The sequence below is a fragment of the Lepus europaeus genome, chromosome 1 (genome assembly GCF_033115175.1).
Source record: "Lepus europaeus isolate LE1 chromosome 1, mLepTim1.pri, whole genome shotgun sequence".
NCBI lineage: Eukaryota > Metazoa > Chordata > Mammalia > Lagomorpha > Leporidae > Lepus > Lepus europaeus.
In genome coordinates this window covers 144709373-144732045 of record NC_084827.1, presented here as the reverse complement: position 1 = coordinate 144732045, position 22673 = coordinate 144709373, and the positions used below count along the sequence as shown (strand labels likewise).

The 22673-nt window shown below is 45.9% G+C and overlaps 1 protein-coding gene across 3 annotated transcripts; it reads right to left on the bottom strand.

The window, feature by feature from the left end:
• Window positions 1-3524: 3524 nt before the first annotated feature.
• Window positions 3525-22629, bottom strand: NIF3L1 (NGG1 interacting factor 3 like 1). 3 transcript variants are annotated; one of them, XM_062189833.1, is made up of 7 exons: window positions 22555-22629; window positions 20418-20878; window positions 16985-17147; window positions 14232-14358; window positions 12519-12657; window positions 8894-8977; window positions 3525-4617 (listed from the first exon to the last, which is right to left on the bottom strand). In XM_062189833.1, the coding sequence occupies exons 2-7, from the start codon at window positions 20851-20853 to the stop codon at window positions 4433-4435; spliced, it is 1134 nt and encodes a 377-aa protein (XP_062045817.1). In that variant the 5' UTR covers window positions 20854-20878; window positions 22555-22629; the 3' UTR covers window positions 3525-4432. The 3 variants fall into 3 exon arrangements, with proteins under 3 accessions (XP_062045817.1, XP_062045824.1, XP_062045830.1); XM_062189846.1 differs by lacking the exon at window positions 3525-4617 and adding an exon at window positions 6239-6417; XM_062189840.1 differs by lacking the exon at window positions 8894-8977.
• Window positions 22630-22673: the final 44 nt, after the last annotated feature.

The following is a 22673-nucleotide window of genomic DNA, read 5'->3' as shown; positions in this document are numbered from 1 at the left end:
AGTAACACAAGTTACAGCACCCTTAATGTGTTAAATAGAATGATATGAAAAATGTAACTTCAAACATAAAACATAAAGCATGTTACCAATTTTTCGTAACTTTTATATCACTTTAGACCCAAGCCTTTCCAAGAATTTAGGTCCCCATCTTTACCTTTACTGTCCAAAATGTGGTCCTCAAAGTATCAGTATTAGCATCTCTTGGGAACTCAGAAATACTTGGACCCTAGGCAAACAACTCAGTCTGCATTTTAACTGATACTTATGCAAATCAGTTTGAACAACAATAATTAAGGATGGCTTCTGATGCCCACACGCCATGCTGGAGTACCTGGGTGGGTGGAGGTCCTCACTCCCAGCTTCCTGCTAATGCATGCAGCGGGAGGCAGCACATGATGGCTTACATACTGGGGTCCCTGGCTCCAGATGTTGGCCTCCACCCCAGGGCTGCTGGGGGCATCTGGAGAATGAGCCAGCAGGTGGGAGCACTCTTACTTGTTTCTATCAGCCTCTCAATAACAATTATACAACTAATCAACACCATAAAATGACTACCTTTTAGAGGAACTTACCAGATCAGGAAACCTGACAAGTACAGAACTCAGATAAGTTTAAAAAAATAACTACAAACTGCACTTAGGTTCCCCTTATTGGAGTACCTGGTCTCGATGTTCCCATTTGGCTTCTGACTCCACTTCCTACTAATGCAGACTGTGGGAGGCAACTGTGATGGTACAAGTAATTGTATTGCTACCACCCATGCGGAAGACCTGGATTGGGTTATGGGATCCTGGCTTCAACCTGGCGCAGCCCTAGCTGTTGTGGATATTTGAGGAATGAACCAGCAGATGAAACCACTGCCTTTCACATAAAAATAAAATTTTAAAAATAAAATAGCTACAAAAGATAAAGGCATTTTAGTTATTTAAGAATACTAGCAGATTAATAAATTTTATTATAGCAATATCATTCATTTAAAACTACTTTGCAGTAAGTATATCCAATCATAAATACACTCTTTGATCCATTAACCCCTTCTGGAATTCTGTCCAAATGTATTAATCTACAAACTCCAACTCCATTAGAGCCTTCTTGCCATCACTGAATCACAGACGAAATTTTTAAGAATTCTATAAAGAACAAAAGGTCTGGGGCCGGCACTGTGGCTCAGCGGGTGAAGCCACCGCCTACAGTACTGGTATCCCATATAGGCACTGGTTTGAGTCCTGGCTATTCCACTTCCAATCCAGCTCTCTGCTGTGGCCTGAGAAAGTAGTATAAGATGGCCCAAGTCCTTGGGCCCCTGCACCCACATGGAAGGCCCAGAAGAATCTCCTGGATCCTGGCTTTGGTTCAGCACAACTCTGGCTGTTGAGGCCATCTGAGGAGTGAACCAGCAGATGCAAGACCTTTCTCTGTCTCTGCCTCTCCTCTCTGTCTGTGAACTCTTTCAAGTAAAAAAAAAAAAAAAAAAAAAAAAAAAGGTTTGAGCCAGTGGTCACGTACCTTCTTCAGTATTATCCATGGCTACAATTTCCTGCAGCCCCTTTGCACCCTGACAATAATGAATCGCATGGGCTTTTTCAATGTAGTGTGCCATTTTGCCATTTCACTCTAACCTGTATTTGTTCAAGCTGTCCCTCTTGACTGCATTCTCTTTCCACAGAGAACCTTCCCTAATAAAAAAAAAAAAAAAAAAGAAAACCTTCCCTAAATATCTATCCCGTGTTTATCCTTAGCATGGTTACTTCAAAACTTTATTGTAATCACCCAATTTCTGTCCTGTCCCCACAACTCTGCAGGGAAGAAAGCCAACAACGAATAAAGCGCCATACAGAACTGGGTGGCTTTCAAAGGCTGTCTACTAACTTGTCCTCTCCACTTCCACACTATTGACCATCCCTCTGAAGCTTCCCATGTCTCGCCTTCTAACTGCTGGAGGCATTTCCCAAGGCTCAACCTACTGTTATTTCTAGAATGAATCAATACTTCAGGTGATCCGTTACAAATCATTTCTAAATTAGGAAACCAAGTCATCCAGGAGACAGATTTGCAGCATGAGCAACCTATAAAAAAAGGCAAACTCTTAGGTGTTGTGGTACATCAAATTAAGCCAGCCTTTGGATTGCTGGCATCCATATTGGTGTGCCTGAGATCAAGCCCTGCTTCTGCCTTTAGATCCTCCTGCTAATGTGCCTGGGAGGCAGATGATGGCCCAAGCAGTTGGGTGGCAGGAACCCAGTGGAGAATGACAAGAGTTACTGGCTCCCAGCTTCAGCCTACCCCAGCCCTCTTAAGGATTTATTTGAAAGAGTGACAGAGGAAGAAACAAAGAGATCATCCATTCACTGTTTTAGTCCCCAAACAGCCCCAACAGCAGGAGCTAAGCCAGGCAGAAGCCAGGAGCCCAGAACTCCATCTGGGTCTCCTACATGGGAGTCAGGGGTTCAAGTACTTGGGCCATCATCCATTTGTTTCCCAGGCACATCAGCAGGGAGCTGATCAGAAGTGGAGCAGCTGGGACTTGAGTTGCCACTCCAACCAGCTGTACCACAATGCCACTGCTAATTTGGGGCAAAATTTAATATTTGCTTTTATCATCTTCAAAGGAACATATTCTGAAGAGAAACTATACATGTGTATACTATACTTAAAATGGATTTATTTTTCTTCAGGATTTCTTCCACAGTTCTTGTAACATTTTGTCAATGTACTGAATTAGTTAAGTATATAGGTTTTAGGGCAAGACTGGCAGACTTTGCATTGTTAACTATCATTCGTAGCTATGTGGCCTCGGGCAAACTACTTAATCTGCTTGTCTCCTCACCTATAAAATGCTTAGAATAATAATACCTAGATGCTTATTAATGAGGACTGAAAGTGTTAAATGTTTATGAAGCATCCGGTAAGTACCTGATAAAAATTAATGGTGTATTAGCCAGCACCGCGGCTCACTAGGCTAATCCTCCGCCTTGCGGCGCCGGCACACCAGGTTCTAGTCCCGGTTGGGGCACCGATCCTGTCCCAGTTGCCCCTCTTCCAGGCCAGCTCTCTGCTGTGGCCAGGGAGTGCAGTGGAGGATGGCCCAAGTCCTTGGGCCCTGCACCTGCATGGGAGACCAGGAGAAGCACCTGGCTCCTGCCATCGGATCAGCGCGGTGCGCCGGCTGCAGCGCGCCTACCGTGGCGGCCACTGGAGGGTGAACCAACGGCAAAAGGAAGACCTTTCTCTCTGTCTCTCTCTCACTGTCCACTCTGCCTGTCAAAAATTAAAAAAAAAAAAAAATTAATGGTGTATTATTTTAAGGACTAAACATCTTTACGTCACTAATAAAATTATAGGTAAGTCACCTATCAGTATATTCTTAGAATTGTACCTACAAATCATGCTGAATCTGTTAAAAATAATCAAAAATTGAAACTGAGGTGAGACTACAATTTAGGTGGATCTACAGAACATGGACAGAGACAGACCACATCATCCCAAAGAGGCTTCTGCCTAAAAATAGGTGTTCAATCCCAAGGTTTTTTTTTTTTTTTTTTTTTAAGATTTATTTACTTGAAAGAGTTACACAGAGAGAAAGAGGTCTTCCATCTGATGGTTCACTTCCCAGTTGGCCACAATGGCCAGAGATGCACAGTCTGGAATGGGATAGTTCCTCAGGATTGTCTTCATAGCATTGACATTTTTGAAGTATATCAGCCATTTGCCTTGTGGTTTTCTCAATTTGGGGTATCTATTTTTATAAAGGGAAATGAGCCTAAGATAATTGCTAGCAGTTAGTCTGAGTCTCCCATGCAAGTGAGAGGCCCAAGGACCTGGGCCATCTTCTACTGCTTTCCCAGGCCATAGCAGGGAGCTGGATCAGAAGTGGAGTAGCCGGGACTAGAACCGGTGCCCATATGGGACACTGGCACTTCAGGCCAGGGCGTTAACCCGCTGCACCGCAGCACTGGCCCCTCAATCCCAAGTTTTTAGAGGACATTTTAAAACTAACCAATGGCAGAGATACCCAGATTAACATTTCCCAACTCTAATGAAACTAAGGGGAAAATTATTTGGTTACTTCCCAAGAATGTTAAGTAAACCAATTTTAGTTGATCTTTCTTAATATTTGTTCTTCGTTATGGTAGTTAAGTTTTTTCCTTATAAACTATAGAACATTTGTTGAACCAGATAAACTGGAAAAGATAATAATGCGGGCAGTTCAAAAAGTCTGCAGAAAATGGAATTAAAAGTTGTCTATTTTGTGAAAATGTTTTTGAAATCTATGCAGTTTTCTCAAAATACACATTTCCATGAACTTTTTGAAGCTTCCCCATGTATCTTAAGAGGCTCTTTCAGACAGACAGATCGACTCCACTGACTCACGTTGCACATCTGAGTTGAGATGCAATCTGCAGACTGTGTCATCTTGGTGTCCCTGCACGCCTTACACCACACAAAGAGGATCCCTGTCCGCCTCTGACAGGACAATATGAATCCTGTTCTCCAAGTGGGCACCCAGCATATCACGGAGGTCAGAAAGGAAGCCTCGTTCCGTGTTACTGTGTTCACAGAGGACGACACTGGTTCCTCGGGAAGTAGCGTCCAGGACATCATGATGGGACATCTCACCTGCCAAAAAACCAAGAACAAAGACTTGAATACTAGGAACCTGTGGAATGCTGAGTCACAGCAGCAGAAATGCCGAGTTTGAATTCTGCACCAAGGACGTGTGATTCGGCAGCACTACTTTACAGAGATGTGGGGAGTTGTGCACAATTTTCTTACATACCTTCCAATTTCAAGAGACGCCATCCCATCAAGAATTCTTGGCAGACCCTAGGAAAGTATCTAATTCTGCGCATCCAGCCCAGACCAGATCTATAAGAACACTCCTTCGAGATTTCCACAATAAATGACCACTACTCTGCAAGATGGCTACAGAAAGCCGCATTTTTCTATCAGTAGCAAATACCTTAAAAGAACACCTTAGGTATTCTGCCCGGAAACCTTATGCTTTGTGAGCATCTGTATCTTCAGCACTGATCCCAGTCCAATTGATAAGGGTGGAATGAGTTGACTTATATAAAATCCCTAGAAAATTCTGAAGTTACTGATTGAAAAGATCTCATCTTATGTGAAAGCGTTTAGGGAAAATGCAAAAAAGACACTAAGGTACCCCTTAGGAAAGACAAGCCTGGCTGCCTGTCTCGTAAACGCACTGTCTGCAGAGGCAGGGAAGTGGGGAAACCAGTGGAGACCCTGCAACAACAGACGCCAAGGAGAGAAAAGCCCAGCTCAGCACAGAAGCAGATGGAGAGCAAATGAGGACAGGGAGAGCAAACTGGTCTGTAAGGAGTGAGCGCCTCATGTACTGTCTTCCAGGACTTCACCCTTAACGACCGCAGACCCGGGGAGCCCAGCCTGAGGCTCCCCAGAGGAGGGAGGAAGGCAGCCCATGCCAGGGCTTCCCGGAAGTTAGCCGGGGCCCACATCTGCTATTTCTCCATCTAGCCAGACGGGAATGGCATTTAACATTTTAGAACTGCTAGCAATTATCTTAAGCTCATTTCCCTTTATAAAAATAGACACCCCAAATTGAGAAAACCACAAGGCAAATGAGTGATGTGCTTCAAAAATGTCAATGCTATGAAGGCAATCCTGAGGAACTATCCCATTCCAGACTGCAGGACACTAAAGAGAAACAACCAAATGTGGAGTGTGGTTAAGATTGGACGTGGATCAGAAGGAAATGCTGTTAACTCCTGATCAGTTGAATATCAAGTAAGTGCTTAATAGTACTAAACTTCCAAATCTGACCATTGTTCTGTGGCCATGTAAGACAACGTGTCATTCTCAGGAGAGCACATACTATGTGGAGGTGTAAAAGGTCGTATCTGCAACTTATTCCCAAATGGTTCCAGGGAACACAAATATATGTATTATATATACCGCATGTACTTTAATGTATATGTGACATATGTATATGAGTATGTACACATATGCACACACAATGTACCAATGTGGCACAATAAAGCCATCAGTAATCTAAGTAATCTACTCTTGGAGATTTTCTAGCACCTAAAATTCTAAGTAAAATATTAAAATTGATTTAAAAATAGCTACACACCAAGCTGGAAGATACTCAAACTGCCTATATATTGAAAGTTTATTTCAATCTGGTACAAATTTGAAGGCTTATACAAATCTCCTATCTTCAAAAGAACAGAAAATAGCTAATGGTTATGCATGCTTTCAGTGTATCAGTTCAGAGCAATTACACGAGGCTTGCTCAGATGGCAAAGCTCAGTACTTTGTGAAGTAGCCTCAGTAACAGGGTGTGCTAAAAAGTAAGGCATGGGGGTGTGAGGCAGTGGAGGCATGGAAGTGGCCAAGGGAACAGCCAGAGGGTCAAGGCTGTAGAGGCTGGTCCTGGAAGTCAGAAAAGTACATTTTTTTTTTAATTCAAGAGGTAGAGAGAGCAAGTTCCCATCCACTCCCCCAAATTCCTGCAATGGTTAGGGCCAGGCTGGGCTGAAGCTAGGAACTCAATCTAGATCTCCCACCAGTGGCAGGGACCTAACTACCTGAGTCATCACCACTGCCTCTTCCCAAGGTCCACATTAGCAGGACGCTGGAATAAGGAGCAGAGCTGTGCATCAAACCCAGGAACTCCAATATGGCATACAGGTCTCAAGCAGTTTTGAATCTAGGCTAAATGCCCACCCATGAGCATAACTTTATTTTATAGAAAGCTTTTATTTAATAAATATAAATTTCATAAGTATAACTTTTGGATTATAGCGGTTCTTCCCCCCACATCCGCCCTTCCACCCCCAAACCATCCCACCTCCTTTTTTGTTTTGTTTTGTTTTGTTTTGTTTGTTTGTTTGTTTTTTGACAGGCAGAGTGGACAGTAGAGGGAGACATAGAGAAAGGTCTTCCTTTTTGCCGTTGGTTCACCCTCCAATGGCCGCCGCGGTTGGCGTGCTGCGGCCGGCGCACCGCGCTGTTCCGATGGCAGGAGCCAGGTGCTTCTCCTGGTCTCCCATGGGGTGCAGGGCCCAAGCACTTGGGCCATCTTCCACTGCACTCCCTGGCCACAGCAGAGAGCTGGCCTGGAAGAGGGGCAACCGGGACAGGATCGGTGCCCCGACCAGGACTAGAACCCGGTGTGCCGGCACCGCAAGGCGGAGGATTAGCCTAGTGAGCCGCGGCGCCGGCTCAACCCCTATCCCACCTCCTACACCCTCTCCCATCACATTCTTCATTAAGATTTTAATTATATTTATATACAGAAGATCAATCCTATACTAAGTAAAGATTTCTACAGTTTGCACCCACACAGACATACAAAGTATAATGTTCTGTTTGAAGACTAATTTTACCAATAATTCTCATAGTACAACACATTAAGGACAGAGGTCCTACATGGGGAGCAAGTGCCCAGGGACTCCTGTTGTTGATTTAACAATTGACACTCTTATTTATTTATGATGTCAGTGATCACCTGAGGCTCTTGTCATGAGCTGCCAAGGTTATGGAAACCTCTCGAGTCCACAAACTCCATCAATATTTAGACAGGGTCATAATCAAAGGGGAAGTTCTCTCCTCCCTTCAGAGAAAGGTACCTCCTTCTTTGATGACCCCTTCTTTCCACTGGGATCTCACTCACAGAGATCTTTCATGTAGGCCATTTTTTGCCACAGTGTCTTGGCTTTCCATGCCTGAAATGCTCTCATGGGCCTTTTAGCCAGATCTGAATGCCTTAAGGGCTGATTCTGAGCCAGAGTGCTGTTTAGGGCATTTGTCATTCTATGAGTCTGCTGTATGGCATGCTTCCCATGTTGGATCATTTTCTCCTTTTTAATTCTATCAATTATTATTAGCAGACACTTGGTCTTATTTATGTGATCCCTTTGACATTTAACCCTATCTTTATGATCAGTTATGAACTTAAACTGATCACTTTAACTAGTAAGATGGCATTGGTACCTGCCAACTTCATGGGATATGGAGTCCCCATGGCAAGTGAACATAACTTTTTGAGGTAATCTAATAATAAATTGTTAAATGATTTCCTCTCTCCACAGTGAATACAATGTGTCCCCAATTCTGGTCTACTTCCTATCAGTTAAGGTTAAGAAGGTATTAAGATACTATCTGGGGGCAGGGGCCGAGGCTCAATAGGCTAATCCTTCGCCTTGTGGCTCCGGCACACCGGGTTCTAGTCCCAGTCAGGGTGCCGGATTCTGTCCCGGTTGCCCCTCTTCCAGGCCAGCTCTCTGCTGTGGCCCGGAGTGCAGTGGAGGATGGCCCAAGTCCTTGGGCCCTGCACCCACATGGGAGACCAGGAGAAGCACCTGGCTCCTGGCTTCAGATCAGGCCACTGGAGGGTGAACCAATGGTAAAAGGAAGATCTATCTCTCTGTCTCTCTCTCTCACTGTCCACTCTGCCTGTCGAAAAAAAAAAAAAAAAGATACCATCTGGGACCTGCGCTGTAGCACAGCAGGTTAACACCCTGGCCTGAAGCGCCGGCATCCCATATGGGCACTGGTTCTAGTCCCGGCTGCTCCTCTTCCCGTCCAGCTCTCTGCTATGGCCTGGGATAGCAGTGGAGGATGGTCCAAGTCCTTGGGCCCCTGCACCTGCATGGGAGACCAGGAGGAAGCTCCTGGCTCCTGGGTTCAGACTGGCGCAGCTCCAGCCGTTGCAGCCATCTGGGGAGTGAACCATCGGATGGAAGATCTCTCTCTCTCTCTCTGTAACTCTTTCAAATAAATTTTAAAAAAATTAAAAAAAAAAAGATACTATCTATGTGCTAGGCACTATCCTAACATCTGCTATTTTTGAATTTCTAAAAAACAAGCCAGCATTGAGAAAGAACAGACCCAAAAGCTGTCCTACCTGTCAGGTAAAGGTCGGCTTCGACACCCCGCAGGACGCTGCTCCCAGAGCCAGCACACAGGGCCACAACTTCGACACGTGACTCTTGAAGACAAAGGAAATGAGAGCAGTGCTTTAAATTCCCTTCCATTTTACTATTGTAACTTGTACCAAGAATCCGGAATACACATCTCACTCTGGGTGCCACCACCAGTGTAATAAAACTGTGCTCACTTAATTAGAAACACCACCACCAGGCTTTGTTTTTTGTTTTTTTGATATTTTATTTATTTGACAGGTAGAGTTATAGACAGTGAGAGAGAGAAACAGAGAGAAAGGTCTTCCTTCCATTGGTTCACTCCCCAAATGGCCGCAACGGCCAGAGCTGCGCCGATCTGAAGCCAGGAGCCAGGGGCTTCCTCCTGGTCTCCCATGCAGGTGCAGGGGCCCAGGGACCTGGGCCATCCTCCACTGCACTCCTGGGCCACAGCAGAGAGCTGGACAGGAAGAGGAGCAGCTGGGACTAGAACCGGTGCCCATAAGGGATGTCGGAGCCGCAGGCGGAGCATTAACCTACTGAGCCACCACGCCGGCCCCAACCACCAGGTTTTAATATAGGCCAACAGAACATTCTTTGGCACCATACAGCTAATCCCGGACAGGCAGATTATTCCTTTGGATGTGGCTGCGCAAACCCACAAGCCACTGAAGAGTACTCATACTAACGGTGCAACTCTAGGCTGCCACAATGCTTTTGGGTAAACAAAGATCCTCCAGGTCTTAGGACAACAGTGAGACATAGGCAGGTGATCCCCGACTCTATGTTCTCAGCGGCAGGTAAGGGGTATGAATTGGGCATACTTGTTTAAATGAAATGGGCATATTTATCCTCAAAGAGCCTCTCCTGAAAAGTGAAATAACAAACTTTGGAGCCAAAATCCTAATATTAAGCACTTAGGTTTCTTTTCTTTTTTGTTAAGATTTATTTATTTATTTGAAAGGCAGAGTTACAGAGGCAGAGAGAGACTGCTCTTCTATCCGCTAGTTCACTCCCCAAATGGCCACAATGGCCAGAGCTGGACTGATCTGAAGTCAGGAGCCAGGTGCTTCTTCCTGGTCTCCCACACAGGTGCAGGGGCCCAAGGACCTGGGCCATCTTCTACTGCTTTCCCAGGCCATAGTAGGGAGCTGGATTGGAAGTGGAGCAGCCAGGACTCGAACCAGTGCCCATATGGGATGCCGGCACTGCAGGTGCAGCTCTACCCTCTATATGCCACAGAGCCAGCCCGGTACTTAAGTTTCTGAAATTAATACATTATAAGCAGTCACTCCTGTTTGGCAGCATAGGGTGTTTGGGGTTGGATCAAAGTAAAATCCCACATCTGCCATCCATTTTCTTTGGAAACTAGCTACCATAAATTGCTTGTTTTTTAAGCTTTATTTATTTATTTGAAAGGCAGAGCTAGAGAGAGAGAGAGAACGAACCATCCACTGGTTCATTCCCCAAATGGACACAATGGCCAGGGCTGCTCCAGGCCAAAGCCAGGAGCCTGGAACTCCATCTGATCTCCCCTGTGGGTGGCAGAGACCCAAGTACTTGGGCCATTTTCTACTGCTTTCCCAGGAGCATTGACAGTTGGATCCCAAACAGAGCAGCCAGGACTCAAACTTGTGCCCATATGAGATGCTACAATTGCAGGCAGCCTAACGCACTGCACCACAACGCAAGTCCCTGCAGCGAGTCATTTGATCTAACCATGGACTTCTGTTTCTGTCTCTGAACCTCAATTTCTCACCTTTCTTTTTCTTTCTTTTTTTTTTTTTTTTTTTTTTTTTGACAGGCAGAGTGGATAGAGAGAGAGAGAGAGAGACAGAGAGAAAGGTCTTCCTTTTTGCCGTTGGTTCACCCTCCAATGGCCGCTGCAGCCGGTGCATCTCGCTGATCCGAAGCCAGGAGCCAGGTGCTTCTGGTCTCCCATGCGGATGCAGGGCCCAAGCACTTGGGCCATCCTCCACTGCCTTCCCGGGCCATAGCAGAGAGCTGGCCTGGAAGAGGGGCAGCCGGGATAGAATCCGGCGCCCCAACCGGGACTAGAACCCAGTGTGCCGGCGCCGCAAGGCAGAGGATTAGCCTGTCAAGCCATGGCGCCGGCCAATTTCTCACCTTTCTAAGTAGGAATAATAACAACCACATAGCTAACAACAGCTAGCATTTGCTGTCAGTCACTGTGCCATGTCATTTTTTTTAACTAACACCTCTTGATGTAGGTTTTACTACTGATGCAGCTTTTAAATTTTTTTTTTTTTTTTTACTTATTTGCTAAGCACAAAGAGAAAGAGATAAATTACCGGGGCCAGCACTGTGACATAGTGGGTAAAGCCGCTGCCTGCAGTGCTGGCATCCCATATGGGTGCTGGTTCGAGACCCGGCTGCTCCACTTCCCATCTAGCTCTCTGCTATGGCCTGGGAAAGCAGTAGAAGATGGCCCAAGTGCTTGGGACCCTGTACCCTCATGGGAGACTCCTGGCTCCTGGCTTCAGATTGGCATTGTAGCCATTTGGGGAGTAAACCAGCAGATGGAAGATCTTTCTCTCTCTCTCCCTCTCCTTCTCTTTCTGTGTAACTCTTTAAAATAAATAAATAAATCTTTTTTTTTAAAAAAAGAGAGAGACAGAAATTACCAATCTGTTGGTTCACTTCCCAAATGTCCATAATGGCCAAAGCTGGGCTGAAATCACGGCGGAAGCTGGAGATCCAGGTCTCCACACGGGTGGCTGCAATGCCATGACCTGAGCCATCACTGCTTCATCAGCAGGGAGCTGGAGGTGGGACTAGAGCCGGGCACCTGCCCCTGCACTCTGATAGGAGCGGCAGGCATCTTAACTGGCGCGTCTGCTTGCCTACTGCATGAAGGCAACTGCTGATGTGCAGCTACCAGGATACAGAAGGGATGAATAGCGTGTCAGAGGGCTAAGCCTGCCCTGTGGGGTTCCAGCATCCCCAGGAGAGTGCTGGTCTGAGTCCTGGGGCATGCTGCAATTCTGCCCTTAAGCAGTGTCTCAACCATTAGGTTAAATGCTTCTCCTTCTTGCCTGGAATTTTGACCTGATGGTTTAAGAACCTCTGAAACTCTTTCTCCTCTGCAACACTGACCAGTCTACAAGGAACAGACTTCCCCGATGACCTGAAATGAACGCGTAGTATAACTGACAAAGAAACCTATTGTGTAAGCCAACTAGGTGTGTTCCACCATGGTACCTAATCCCTCCTAATGGAGAAAGTAAGCCAGTCATCTCCCAGGAGCTCCAACATCTTCTTGCTCACGTCTATAATTAAACCAGGAGGGGCAGGCATTGCGGCAGTGGGTTAAGCTCTTTTGATGCAGTATCCCACATGGGAGATCTGGATGGAGCTCCAGGTTCCTGGGTTCAGCATGAACCAGCCCTAGGTGTCCCTAGGTGTTACAGACATCTGGGGAGTGAACAAGAGGATGGAAGATCTCTTTCTGTGTCACTTGGCCTTTCAAAAAAAAAAAAAAAAAAAAAAAACTCTTAGAAAAAAAGATAAAAACAAAACAAATGTTGCACTTTTCCCCAATGTTACCATGAGGTGTATAAGATAGATAAATAAAGGCGCTCTATTTACCTAAGGTCCTTTCTACCCCAAGAGCTAAACGAATATGAAGTAGTTTGAGGTGTCTTTTGATTCGCTCAATCATGGTTGCCAAGGAGACAGATTCATCCAGGGTGCATAATCGTCCCATTCCAGTGTGTAGAAGCAAAGGCTGAAGAGAAACAGAAGTTAGAAACACCGTCAATTAACACTAAAAAACAAAATTACGGGACAAACAGACAATGCTGAAACCAATAAAGCATGTACTCTGTGAGCTTACTAAAGTAAACTCCAGACTAAAGGTTGACAAAGTAGACAAAAACATTCTGACTTCCAGGGGCTCACAGCCTCACAGCAGGGCAGATGTTTAAATAATTATACTGAGAGTGTACAAGACAGGTGCTACTGTTATGACCAAATGAGTTGTGGAAGTGCAATCAAAGATCTTAAAAATCAAAAACAAGGGGGCCAACATTGTGGCATAGCAGGTAAAGCCACAGCTTGCAGTGCTGGCATCCCATATGGGTGCCGGTTCAAGTCCTGGCTGCTCCACTTCCGATCCAGCTCTCCGCTATGGCCTGGGAAGGCAGCAGGAGATGGCCCAACTCCTAGGGCCCCTGCACCTGCGTGGGAGACCCATCCTGGCTTCGGATCGGAGCAGGTCCAGCCGTTTCAGCCATCTGGGGAGTGAACCAGCATATGAAAGACCTCTCTCTCTCTGCCTCTGCCTCTCTGCAACTCTGCCTTTCAAATATATAAATAAATCTTAAAAAAAAAAAAAATCAAAAACAAATTTAGAAGGGGGAACCCTGAAGTGCAGGGTGGCAGGACGGGGTAGGATGGGTATGTGGAAAGGTGTTCTCAAAAGCGAGAAAACGCACAAAGGTGGCAGGGGCATGGGAGCACACATCGTAAGGGCAGATCTGAAAGTACAAAATGGCTGATTGCAGAGCACATGATGGGGAAGGAGGTGAGGCTGAGGCCAGGCTTCAGGATCAGCTTACCAGCCTAGGCTGCCCACACTGGGGCCCCGTAAGGACACCACTAATACACCAGTGATTCTCAGTGAGGGAAGGGCAGAGTTTCAGTGACTCCGAGGGCAGAGCCAACGGGGAGGAGGGACATTTTACACTCGTGAAGCAAGAGAGGAACTGTGGAAACTTGGGAAAATAAGGAAAGCAATGATACCACTAATGACACAGTGAAAAAAACCCACAAAGGATAAATAAAGGGTGAGGTGGAGACAAGGTCAATATTTCTGTACAATAGATCTGAAATATGTGTAGGTTCTGCAAAAAGAAAATACCCACAAAGTAGTTGGAACTCGGGGTTCTTTTGCCTTTTTACCTAGTGAAGCATTTTGAGCCAGAAAGTACAGATACAGGAGTCATCACCACATAAATGGCCGTCAAGTTACAAGAATGAACAAAGGTAGTCAAGAAGAGATCAAATCTGTAACCCTATGGACCTGAAGAAGTTCCAAAATTTTCCTACTCCAGGAACGTCTTTTTCCAAATTCTTTTCATGGTGTGTTATGCCCTCACCACCCCTCTATACTTCTTTAAGTAAGAGTTAACTGCCTGCTGATCTAACAATTTACAAATGAGTTTGCTAGACAAACACAGAGTAATGAAACATCAACTTATACACATTAAATGTATGTGCTTCTCTGGACATCATACCTCTTTAAAGTTGTTAAAAATGCAGCTTTTTATTCAGGGTAAAAATAACTTTGTTTGCTTTTACCTTCTCCAGTGACAGAATTTCAGTTCTCTGATAAAGTTGTCTGTTTTGGGAGAGCTGAGCCACCACCTGCATCAAAGCTTTCTCAGTACAATTCAGGCTGATCCGTGTTTGTTCCTCACCATCAGTCCTAGAAAATAAATCACCTTTTAGTTGAGGATAAACATAGCCAAAATACATTTTAAATAATTCCCAGAGAGGGCTGCCATTGTGACTCAGTGAGTTGACACTGCCTGCAATGCAGGTATCCCATATGAGCACCAGTCTGAGTCCTTGCTGCATGGCTTCCAATTCAGCTCCCTGCTAATGCACCTGGGAAGCTGGCCTAAGCACTTGACCCCTACAACCCATGAGGAGACCGGGATGGAATTCCTGGCTCCTGGCTTCAGACTGGCCCAACCCTGGTCATTGCAGCCATTTGGGGAGTGAATCAGCAGATGGAAGATCTGTCTCTTCCTGTATCTCTGTAATTCTACCTTTTAAATAAAATAAACCTTTAAAAGAATTCACAGTTTACAAGCTGCTATAATAAAATAGGTTTAAGACATTAAGGATTTACCAACAGAATCCATCTAATCCAAAACTAATCTATTTTCTAGAATTGTGTTTCTCAAACCATACATTACATCAGAATCACCCAAAAAATTTATTAAAACAGAGTGCTGATTCACATTCTCCAAAGCTTCTGGTTCCACAGGTCTAGGTGGGGAATCTGCTTTTCTAATGAGTTCCGAGTGATGCTGATCTTGCTAATCCAGGAACCTCACTTTGAATCCACTGTTCATGTTCTTAAACCCAACTGTGCACCAGAAATCTCCCGCTACCTTCTTAAATGACATTTCTGGACAGTGCCACAGATCTAGTAAAACAGACATCTATGAATAGAGTCAGAGAACAATGACGTTTTTCAAAGTCCTAGACAGGGTAACTTTCAAACAGCACTGAATAAAAGAATCTCCTGGCAAACCCCATTCTAATTATACAGATCTAGGATGAAGCAAAAAATCTGCATCTCTAGTAAGTATCCCATTCATAATGATAAAGGGGGTACCTGGATCACCTTCTGAGAAAGTGATTGCTTCTGAGAAGTAATGCACTAGGGAGTCTCCAAAATGACTGGCATCAAGTAAGTTTTCACCACAAACTATAATAACAGAACTCTGGAACTCTAGGATATCTTTTAAAGGTAACTTGGAAGCACAGTTGTCAACATTAGAATCACCTGTGCATTCCAGTCTACTAGTGAAACCCAGGTGGTATCTATAACATGGAAAAACTGCAGCCAATCTAGAAAGTCCATCAATAAGAAGAATGCTTAAAGACACTACAGCACATCCACTGTAAGAAACAATAGAGGGGCTGGCTGTGGCATAGTAGGTTAAGCCTCCACCTGCAGTGCCAGCATCCCATATGGGTGTCAGTTCGAGTCTCCACTGCTCCACTTCCAATCCAGCTCCCTGCTGATGCGCCTGGGAAAGCAGCGGAGGATGCCTCACATGGGAGACCTGGAAGAAGCTCCTGACTTTTGGCTTTAGCCTGGCCCAGCCCTGTCTGTTGAGGTCACTTGGGGAATGAACCAGCAGATGGAAAATCCTCTCTCTTCATCTCTCCTATGTCTGTGTAACTCTATCTTTCGAATAAATAAAATAAATCTTTTTTAAAAAGATACTCACTTCTCTGAAAACAAAGGAAAAGACAATCTGAATTGAGGGATCGAGTAAAAGGGATAAGGGGCATTTTTATGTTTGAAATTTGTCATGCTTTATCTAATTTTTCCATTAATATTTATATAGTATTTCAGTATGGTAGAATATGTCCACAACTGAAATCTATTCAAAGTCTTGAGATTCTCTAAAGCCAATAAAGGTTTCTATTTTAATAAAAAGTCATGTTTGTTTTTAAAACAAGTGCTATGTCCTAACTTTGTATAACTTGTCTTTTGGACTCTCAAAGATACTAGAATATATTAGCCTAAAAGAAAATCTTTCTAGATTTCAGTAACTAAATGACTATTTTATAAAAAATTATTTATTTAATATGAAAGGCAGAGAGAGAGAGAGAGAGAGAGAGAGAGATTTCCCATCCACCAATTCACATCCCAATTGCCTGTAACAGCCACAGCTAGGCTGGGTCTAAGCCAGCAGCTAGGAACTCAATCTAGGTCTCCCATTTGGATGGTACAGACTAAAAGTATTTGACCCATCACCTGCTGCCTCCCTGAGTGTGCATCAGCAGGAAGCTGGAACTGGGAGCTGGACTTGAACCTAGACACTCCGATATGGAATTCGGACTTTCTAAGAAGCATCTCCACCAAATGCCCACCCCTAAATGACTGACCTCAAAGGAGGCACTTAAATGTGTTTTTCCTTCCATGTGCTTGGGAACACTAATCTGGGAACTAAGAAAGAAAACCTTATGCTATCACGACAGCGCTGGCATCTACCGGCAGGATGCAACGCTCCTGGGCAATTTTCAGGCAAATCCCATTCTAATTACACAGATCTGAGATGAAGCCATTCACTACATTCATACGCAAATGCATGGTATGGTCCCTTCACACACAGTCAACGCTACTTAGCATGTTCAGTATTTTGATTCCATAGTTCTCCTCCTCCAGGATGCACACACATGTGAGAAGTACACTGCTTTGTACACCAACCTCAGGGAAAATGATTTCTTTCAAATCTAAGTACAAGGTTACAGCTGTAAAGAAGAGCCCAACAAATACATACACACAAAAAGAAAAATACATTTACCTAGCAGAAAAAGAAGTGACAGAAACACCTTCAATTTCTCTCACTGCAGACACGACTTTGTCCAGATCTTGGGTATGGTTAATGTTGAATTCTACTCGGTGGGTTCCCTCCGTAGGACAGCTGTGAGCCTTGGAAGGACATATGGGCCTGGATGTGCAGGCTCCTAGAGAGACAATTATGTGAGAACAGGAGGTCTTACATCATTTTAGAATTAAAAAGATAAAGTATCATGAGAAAATTTCTAAGAAATAAATATCTTTTCTTGGCCGGCAAAGAGACACAGAGAGCAGGGTTCCATCTTCTGGTTCACTACCCAGATGCCTACAATAGTTGGGACTGAGTGGGTAAGACTGCAGCCAGGAATCAGGAATTCAAAACAGGTCTTACAGGAGTGGCATTGTGGTGTAGCGGGTAAAGCCGCCACTTGCAATGCCTACATCCCATAGGGGCACCAGTTCGTGTCCTGGCTGCTCTACTTCTGATCCAACTCTCTGCTGGCGGCCTGGGTGGAGCAGCAGAGGATGGCCCAAGTGCCTGCGTCCCTGCTATCCTCATGGGAGACCTGGAGGAAGCTGCTGGCTCTTCGCTTCAGCCTGACCTAGCACTGACTACTGGGACCATCTAGGGAGTGAACCAACAGCTGGAAGATCTCTCCCATTCGCTCTCTCTCTGTGTAACTCTTTCTTTCTTTTTCTTTAAGTACCTAAGTTTTTTTTTTTGTTTGTTTTTGTTTTTGTTTTTTTGACAGGCAGAGTTAGACAGTGAGAGAGAGAGACAAAGGTCTTCCTTCGGTTGGTTCACTCCCCAAATGGCCACCACGGCCGGCGCTGTGCCGATCCGAAGCCAGGAGCAAGGTGCTTCTTCCTGGTCTCCCATGTGGGTGCAGGGGCCCAGGCACTTGGGCCATCCTCCACTGCCCTCCCAGGCCACAGCAGAGGGCTGGACTGGAAGAGGAGCAGCCAGGACTAGAACCCAGCGCCCATATGGATGCCGGCGCCGCAGGGGGACAATTAACCAAGTGAGCCATGGCGCCAGCCCCTGTAACTCTTTCAAAATAAATGGATAAATCTTAAAAAAAAAAAAAAAAAAAAAAAAAAAGGTGTTCTACTTGAGTGGCTGGAACTCAACTACTTGATCCATCATCTTTGCCATTCAGAGCCTGAATGAGCAGGAACCTGGAGTCAGGAGTGGTGAACTGTACCCAGATGCTATGACATGGGATGCAGGCATCTTAGCCACCAGGTTAAACGTCCACTTCTGAGAGTAGTAATTTTTTGAATGATTCTCATACACATACATATGTTTAGACAGACAGCATCGGTCCCCATAACCTAGGGATTTGCTATGAACATACAAAATCAAATTTGTGGGGCTGGCGCTGTGGTATAGCAGGTGAAGCTACTGCCTGCAGTGCCAGCATCCCATATGGGTGCCAGTTCAAGTCCAGGCTGCTCCACTTCTGATCCAGCTCTCTGCTGTGGCCTGGGAAAGAAGTGGAAGATAGCCTAAGTGTTTGGGCCCATGCACCCGTGTGGGAGACCTGGAAGAAGCTTCTGGTTCCTGGCTTTGGATCGGCTCAGCTCCAGCCATTGTAGACATTTGGGGAGTGAACCAGTAGTTGGAAGACCTCTCTCTCTCTCTTTCTCCCTCTCTGTAACTCTTTCAAATAAATAAATCTTTAAAAAATCAAATTTATTTTTATAATTATTTACCAGAAAAATCCTACATTTCAGAAAAACTTGGACAATAAAGACTGACTCGGAGCTGGCAAGTTAAGCTGCCGCTTGCAACAGGGCATCAGGCATCCCATAGGAGTGCAGGTTCAAATCTCGGCTGCTCCTCTTCTGATCTAGCTCACTGCCAATGTGCCTGGGGAAACGTGGAGGATAACCCAAGTACTCTGGCCTCTGCCACCCACGTGAGGGATGGAGTTCCTGGTTCCTGACTTTGGCCTGGCCCAGTCCCAGCCATTGTGCCCATTTAGGGTGTGAACCAGCAAATGGAAGATCGCTTTCTCTCTCTCTCCCTGTCCTGCTGTCATTCTGCCTTTTAAATAAATAAAATGTTTAAATATATATATATATATATATTTTTTTTTTTAACAGGCAGAGTGGATAGTGAGAGAGAGAGACAGAGAGAAAGGTCTTCCTTTTTGCCGTTGGTTCACCCTCCAATGGCCGCCACGGCTGGCGCGCTGCGGCTGGCGCACCGCGCTGATCTGAAGGCAGGAGCCAGGTGCTTCTCCTGGTCTCCCATGCGGGTGCAGGGCCCAAGGACTTGGGCCATCCTCCACTGCACTCCCGGGCCACAGCAGAGAGCTGGCCTGGAAGAGGGGCAACCGGGACAGAATCCAGCACCCCAACTGGGACTAGAACCTGGTGTGCCGGCGCCGCAAGGCGGAGGATTAGCCTGTTGAGCCACGGCACTGGCCCAAACATATATTTTAATAAATACATATATATATAAAAGACTGCCTCATGGATTTTTAGATGATATACAGAATTGGGTACTGCTTGGTAAATCTAACCACATAAACCATGATTCAGATTGCAAAAGTTCATAATTTAACATTAATCCAGATTATCATCACAAAAGCCGTAGCTCACAATGAGTGCGTGAACTAGAAAGATTCATTAAAATAGGCCGGCGCTGCGGCTCACTAGGCTAATCCTCCGCCTTGCGGCACCAGCACACCGGGTTCTAGTCCCGGTCGGGGCGCTGGATTCTGTCCCAGTTGCCCCTCTTCCAGGCCAGCTCTCTGCTGTGGCCAGGGAGTGCAGTGGAGGATGGCCCAAGTGCTTGGGCCCTGCACCCCATGGGAGACCAGGAGAAGCACCTGGCTCCTGCCTTCGGATCAGCGCAGTGCGCCGGCCGCAGCACGCCAGCCGCGGCGGCCATTGGAGGGTGAACCAACGGCAAAAGGAAGACCTTTCTCTCTGTCTCTCTCTCACTGTCCACTCTGCCTGTCAAAAAATCAAAAGAAAAAGAAAAAAAAAAAGATTCATTAAAATAAAGCTAACACACACACACACACACTGAACTGCCACACTGTGCAGGGCCCGAGCAAGCACCCTATCAACCCTGGGTGTCTATGTGACTGACACACCAAGTGTACCCTGGAGAGGAGTGAGCTCCCAACACAAGCATTTGTGAAGTGCCTGGGTCCAAGGCACTGCACCACACAAGTGATGCGTCATCAGCTCAGTCCAGCAGTGCAGACTTCTTGTTCTCTCCTTACTCATTAAGGGTAAAAGATGTTTCATTTTGCAAAGGCAATTTAATTGCCATATTTCAGCAACATTATTTCAAAGTATATAAAAATAGAATACCCTGCTTACCCCTAAAACATTAAAACTCTACTGGAAAGACATTCTAAAATTTCAAAGTATTTGTAGAGAAAGTATCAAATATGAAAGAACAAGAGGCTTCTCACCGAGCCCTTTGGACAGCCAGTTGTTCACTCCCTGGGGTGCAGCGTCATAGGCTGTGTGAGGAGAGTAGATGGCAACTCTGTTCTCCAAAGCCCGGATCACCAGGCGCTCCTTCCAGGACTTCCAGGTTATGCGCTTCATGGGTAGGAAGATGGGCGGATGGTAGGAAAGGATGAGATCTGCCTTCTTTTGCAGAGCCTCCTCCATCACCGGCTCAGTCAAGTCATTGGTCAGGAAGAGTGTATTCACAGTATGTGGTGGGCTTGGTTCCACCAGCAATCCAACATTGTCCCAACTCTCAGCAAAAGACAGGGATGCAAAGTCATTCAAGGAGGAAATGAGTGTCTTCAGATCCATGAAGGAACGGGAAGAACTGCAGTTCAGAGAATGGACAAGCCGGACCGTCGTGGGGGCCAGGCGCGCACAAGATGACAACATACAGCAAGCAGGCAACGCTCAGTTTCTGAAGTCAAACACAGAGAGCAGTACACATGTACAGTTCAGGCCTGCACCTCCGAGGCTTCAAAGCATCTGAGTCAAAGAGCTGCTGTCATACTAAACTGGATTCAAATACTGCCTCTGCCACTTAGCTCAGCCATTTAACCTCTTGTAGCTTTTTTTTGTTTGCTCATCTGAAAAACAGAGACTGGGGCCAGCGTTGCGGCACAGTGGGTTAAGCTGCCTCTTGCAAGGCCGACATCCTCAATTCTATTTGCTCCACTCTGATCCAGTTCCCTGCTAATGTGCCCGGAGAAAGCAGTGAAAAGTGGACCAAGTGCTTGGACCTTTGCCACCCACATGGGAGATCCAGATGGAATTCCTAGCTCCTGGCTTCAGACTGGCCCAGCCCAGGACATTGTGGCCATCTGGGGAATGAACCAGCAGATGGATGATCTCTCTCTCTCTCTCTCTGCAACTCTGGGTTTCAAATAAACTTTGTAAAAAGTAAAATAAAAAATGGAGATTATAACCTACTTCACAGGTCATCTAGAGGTGTACATTAGCTTTTTGTTACTATAGTGAAATACAAGAAATATAGCCAACTATAAATTTAATGAATAAGCATAACCCAGTGATAGCAAAAATAAATTTTTTCACAATGTCTATTGCAGAAATATTTTAATAGCATGTGGATACTCAATATGTTACTTTTTACACTGTTATTTACTTTCATATTTTATTCAAATGACCACAAGATGGAAGCCAGAAGCCTAGAACTCAATTTAGGTCTCCGCCATGGGCGGCAGGGACCCAAGGACTTGACCCACTGCTGCCTCCCATGTGTACATTAGCAGGGAACTGGAATCAGAAGCCGGGACTTGAATCCAGGCATTTCAGAATACAACGCCAGTGTCCTAAACACTCTACCAAATGCTCACCCCTGGTTAATATAGTCTTTGAAACCAAAACCACTTTCCAAAACCACGCAAGGTCTTGGAAGATCCTCCAATGGTTCTGACACCACTTCCACCCTCCAATCGCATATCCTGATCCTAATCCACTCTCCCAATTCTTGTAAATCTGGCCAGCTCCAAAGTGAAGAGCCGGCGTGCCACCGCGAAGGGTTTCCGTCGTTCACACGTGAAAGAGCGCTTGGAAAGAAGGCGGTGAAACACCGCCGCGAGGGAACGGACGGCTCCAAGCCCGGAGCCACAGGCAGCGAGCACAGTGGGCGGCAGCCCAGGACGCTGGTGAACTGCCCTGACGGAGGCCAGACCGCAGCCCTCGGCCACTCCTGTGCCACCACGGGCAAAGCACCTGACTTCTGAGGTTCTGCCCTGTAAAAAGAAGAATATAAAAACGCCCAGCTCGTGGTAGGCAGGCGAGATTTAAACACAAGGCAGGGACAGTGCCTGCCCTAGAGCCCCTGTGTTATCGCTAGCCAATACAACCTGCAAACGACTCTGCCTTGCTTCGTCTCCTGCTCACTCCAGTGCCACTTCAAGCCTTTCCCAGGCAGTGAAGGGTCAGAAGGCACAGTGCGTAGGTCCTGGGGTCGGGAACCCCGCCCCACCACTGCCCTCTGCGCTCGTTCAGCAGGGCAGTTTTGTGCCCTCTTTTTCTGCAGCACCCACGTTAACAGTCATCTCCCACCCTGCCACAACTCCTCTCTTCGGGTTTAAATTGCCCACTACTCACGAGTCCCGGCACACCTCCGTAGCCACCACTTCCTGTCCCGGGCCGGCTCTCCCGGCCTTCGGCAATAGGCAGCGGACAACAGGGCGGAAGTTGGTCCCTCCGGTTTTACAGTCGTACCC

Bases quoted from the DNA above. Each gene is read 5' to 3' on its own strand.
- NIF3L1 (XM_062189833.1), bottom strand. From the start codon at position 20,853: ATGTTGTCATCTTGTGCGCGCCTGGCCCCCACGACGGTCCGGCTTGTC. The intron at 17,148-20,417 runs GTGAGAAGCCTC...TTGTCTCTCTAG, and splicing joins CTGGCTGTCCAAAGGGCTCG to GAGCCTGCACATCCAGGCCC. The intron at 8,978-12,518 runs GTAAATAGAGCG...TTTGTCTTCAAG, and splicing joins TGGGGTAGAAAGGACCTTAG to AGTCACGTGTCGAAGTTGTG.